Raw genomic sequence first — 1,777 nt, forward strand, 5'->3', positions numbered from 1 at the left:
CTTGTCCATTTTATGCCCATATATGGATATCCCTGATGTCATCAGTATATGCCCATATATGGAGATCTCTCTATCTCCATATATGGGTATAAAAGGGTACTTCAGGTCTGACATCAGGTTTGTTTATATTAGGTTGCCAGGTCTGACATCACAAACCCCATGGGCACATCTGACCTAGAAATCTATATTTGGACATAGATGACTCATCGTGACCTCATCATGATTTCAATCGGTATAAAAGGACTCTCAGTGACTTGCACTCTCCACAGATCAATCAGTCAACCAGCCTACCAGTCAACCATTTCTTTGAGTACTTATTAGTACAATTAGATTAATTTGCAATGGCAACCCCACTGGAACTGACCGAAATGTACGACAACGCCTTGTTTGGCATCTTGCAGAATGTGGGAAACATAGAAGACTTTCTACAGATCTACTTTGGGTTCCTTTATCGCAAGACAGACTTCTACCGACTCTTGTCAAGTCCCAACGACCGAGTGGGGTTCCGTCCTGGTGTGGCAGAGCAGGTGGTCCTGAGGACGTTCAAGTCATTTGAGCGGATGGCGGAGCAGGACAGAGAGAGGCGGCTGAGAGAGGAAACAACCAGAGCTGTTCCTCCCGCAGCAGTAAAAGAGCTTGAGGTAGAGTGTGCCCAGCAGCGGACAGCACTGGAACAGAATGCCATGGATGTCCACACAGAGACCACCTCTACATCAGGTGCCATGCCAGAACAGACAACTGCAACCAAGACGGTGGGTCAGGAGCAATTTCAGTCCAATCCAGAAAGTTACAATGGTGCTGTGAGGGACAAGTACAGCTGGTCTCAAGACTACTCAGATGTGGACGTTCGTGTAAAAGTCCCTAAAACGGTTGTCAGGGGCTCACAGGTGGTGGTCAGCCTGCAGAGCAACAGTGTGCGTGTCTGTTTGAGGGATGGAGCACAAGAGAAAGTAATGATGGAGGGAGAGTTAACAAACAAAATTAACACCGAAGACTCAATGTGGAGCCTTGAACCTGGACGCTGCGTTCTTCTGTCTCTCAGTAAGTGCGGAGAGATCTGGTGGACTGCAGTATTGAAAGGAGAACCGGAAATTGATTTGAACAAGATTCAATGCGAGCGCCCCCTGGAGACAATTGTTGATGAAGAGGAGCGTGCTACTCTGGACAAACTTCGATTTGACAACTATCAGAAGATGCAGGGCAAGCCACAGAGCCACGAGATGAACGTGCATGAGATGCTGAAGAAGGGCTGGGATGCTGAAGGTTCACCCTACAAAGGGCAGCAGTTTGACCCCTCCATGTTTAACATCCAAGATACAAAGACAATGGTTTAGTTCAGTGGTTGTCAAAGGCAGTGGCCCCCACAGGGGAAGGAATTAATTGGAAGGAAAGGAGAAAATGAAACAAACAAACAAAGCAAAACAAAACTATACATACATACTGTACACACACACGCGCACGCACGCACGCACGCACGCACGCACGCACGCACACACACACACACACACACACACACACACACACACACACACACACACATACCGGTATATAGACATATAAGGTTTTCTAGGTATCAAATATTTTACATATTACAATTCCCTAAAAGAGATTTTAATGTCACCTATTCCCTAACAATATTATTTTCACGAATAAAGACATTAATTGTATTTTATGGTCATTCATATTCATATAAATGTACCCCATAAAATGTCCTTCAGTGTAAGGCTAAGCATTTAAATTAAATCAAATAAAGAAATGATGTCCTTTTCTCTTACGT

The 1,777-nt window shown here is 44.9% G+C and overlaps 1 protein-coding gene across 1 annotated transcript; it reads left to right on the forward strand.

Annotated features, from left to right (window-relative positions):
* Window positions 1–368: 368 nt before the first annotated feature.
* LOC308288700 (nudC domain-containing protein 3-like) lies at window positions 369–1,334 on the forward strand (the record flags this gene model as incomplete). The annotated part of the gene is made up of 1 exon (XM_080730170.1): window positions 369–1,334. One exon carries the CDS (start codon window positions 369–371, stop codon window positions 1,332–1,334), a length of 966 nt encoding a protein of 321 aa, XP_080586296.1.
* Window positions 1,335–1,777: the final 443 nt, after the last annotated feature.

This window comes from Nannobrachium achirus (genome assembly GCF_963921795.1).
Source record: "Nannobrachium achirus genome assembly, chromosome: 7".
NCBI lineage: Eukaryota > Metazoa > Chordata > Actinopteri > Myctophiformes > Myctophidae > Nannobrachium > Nannobrachium achirus.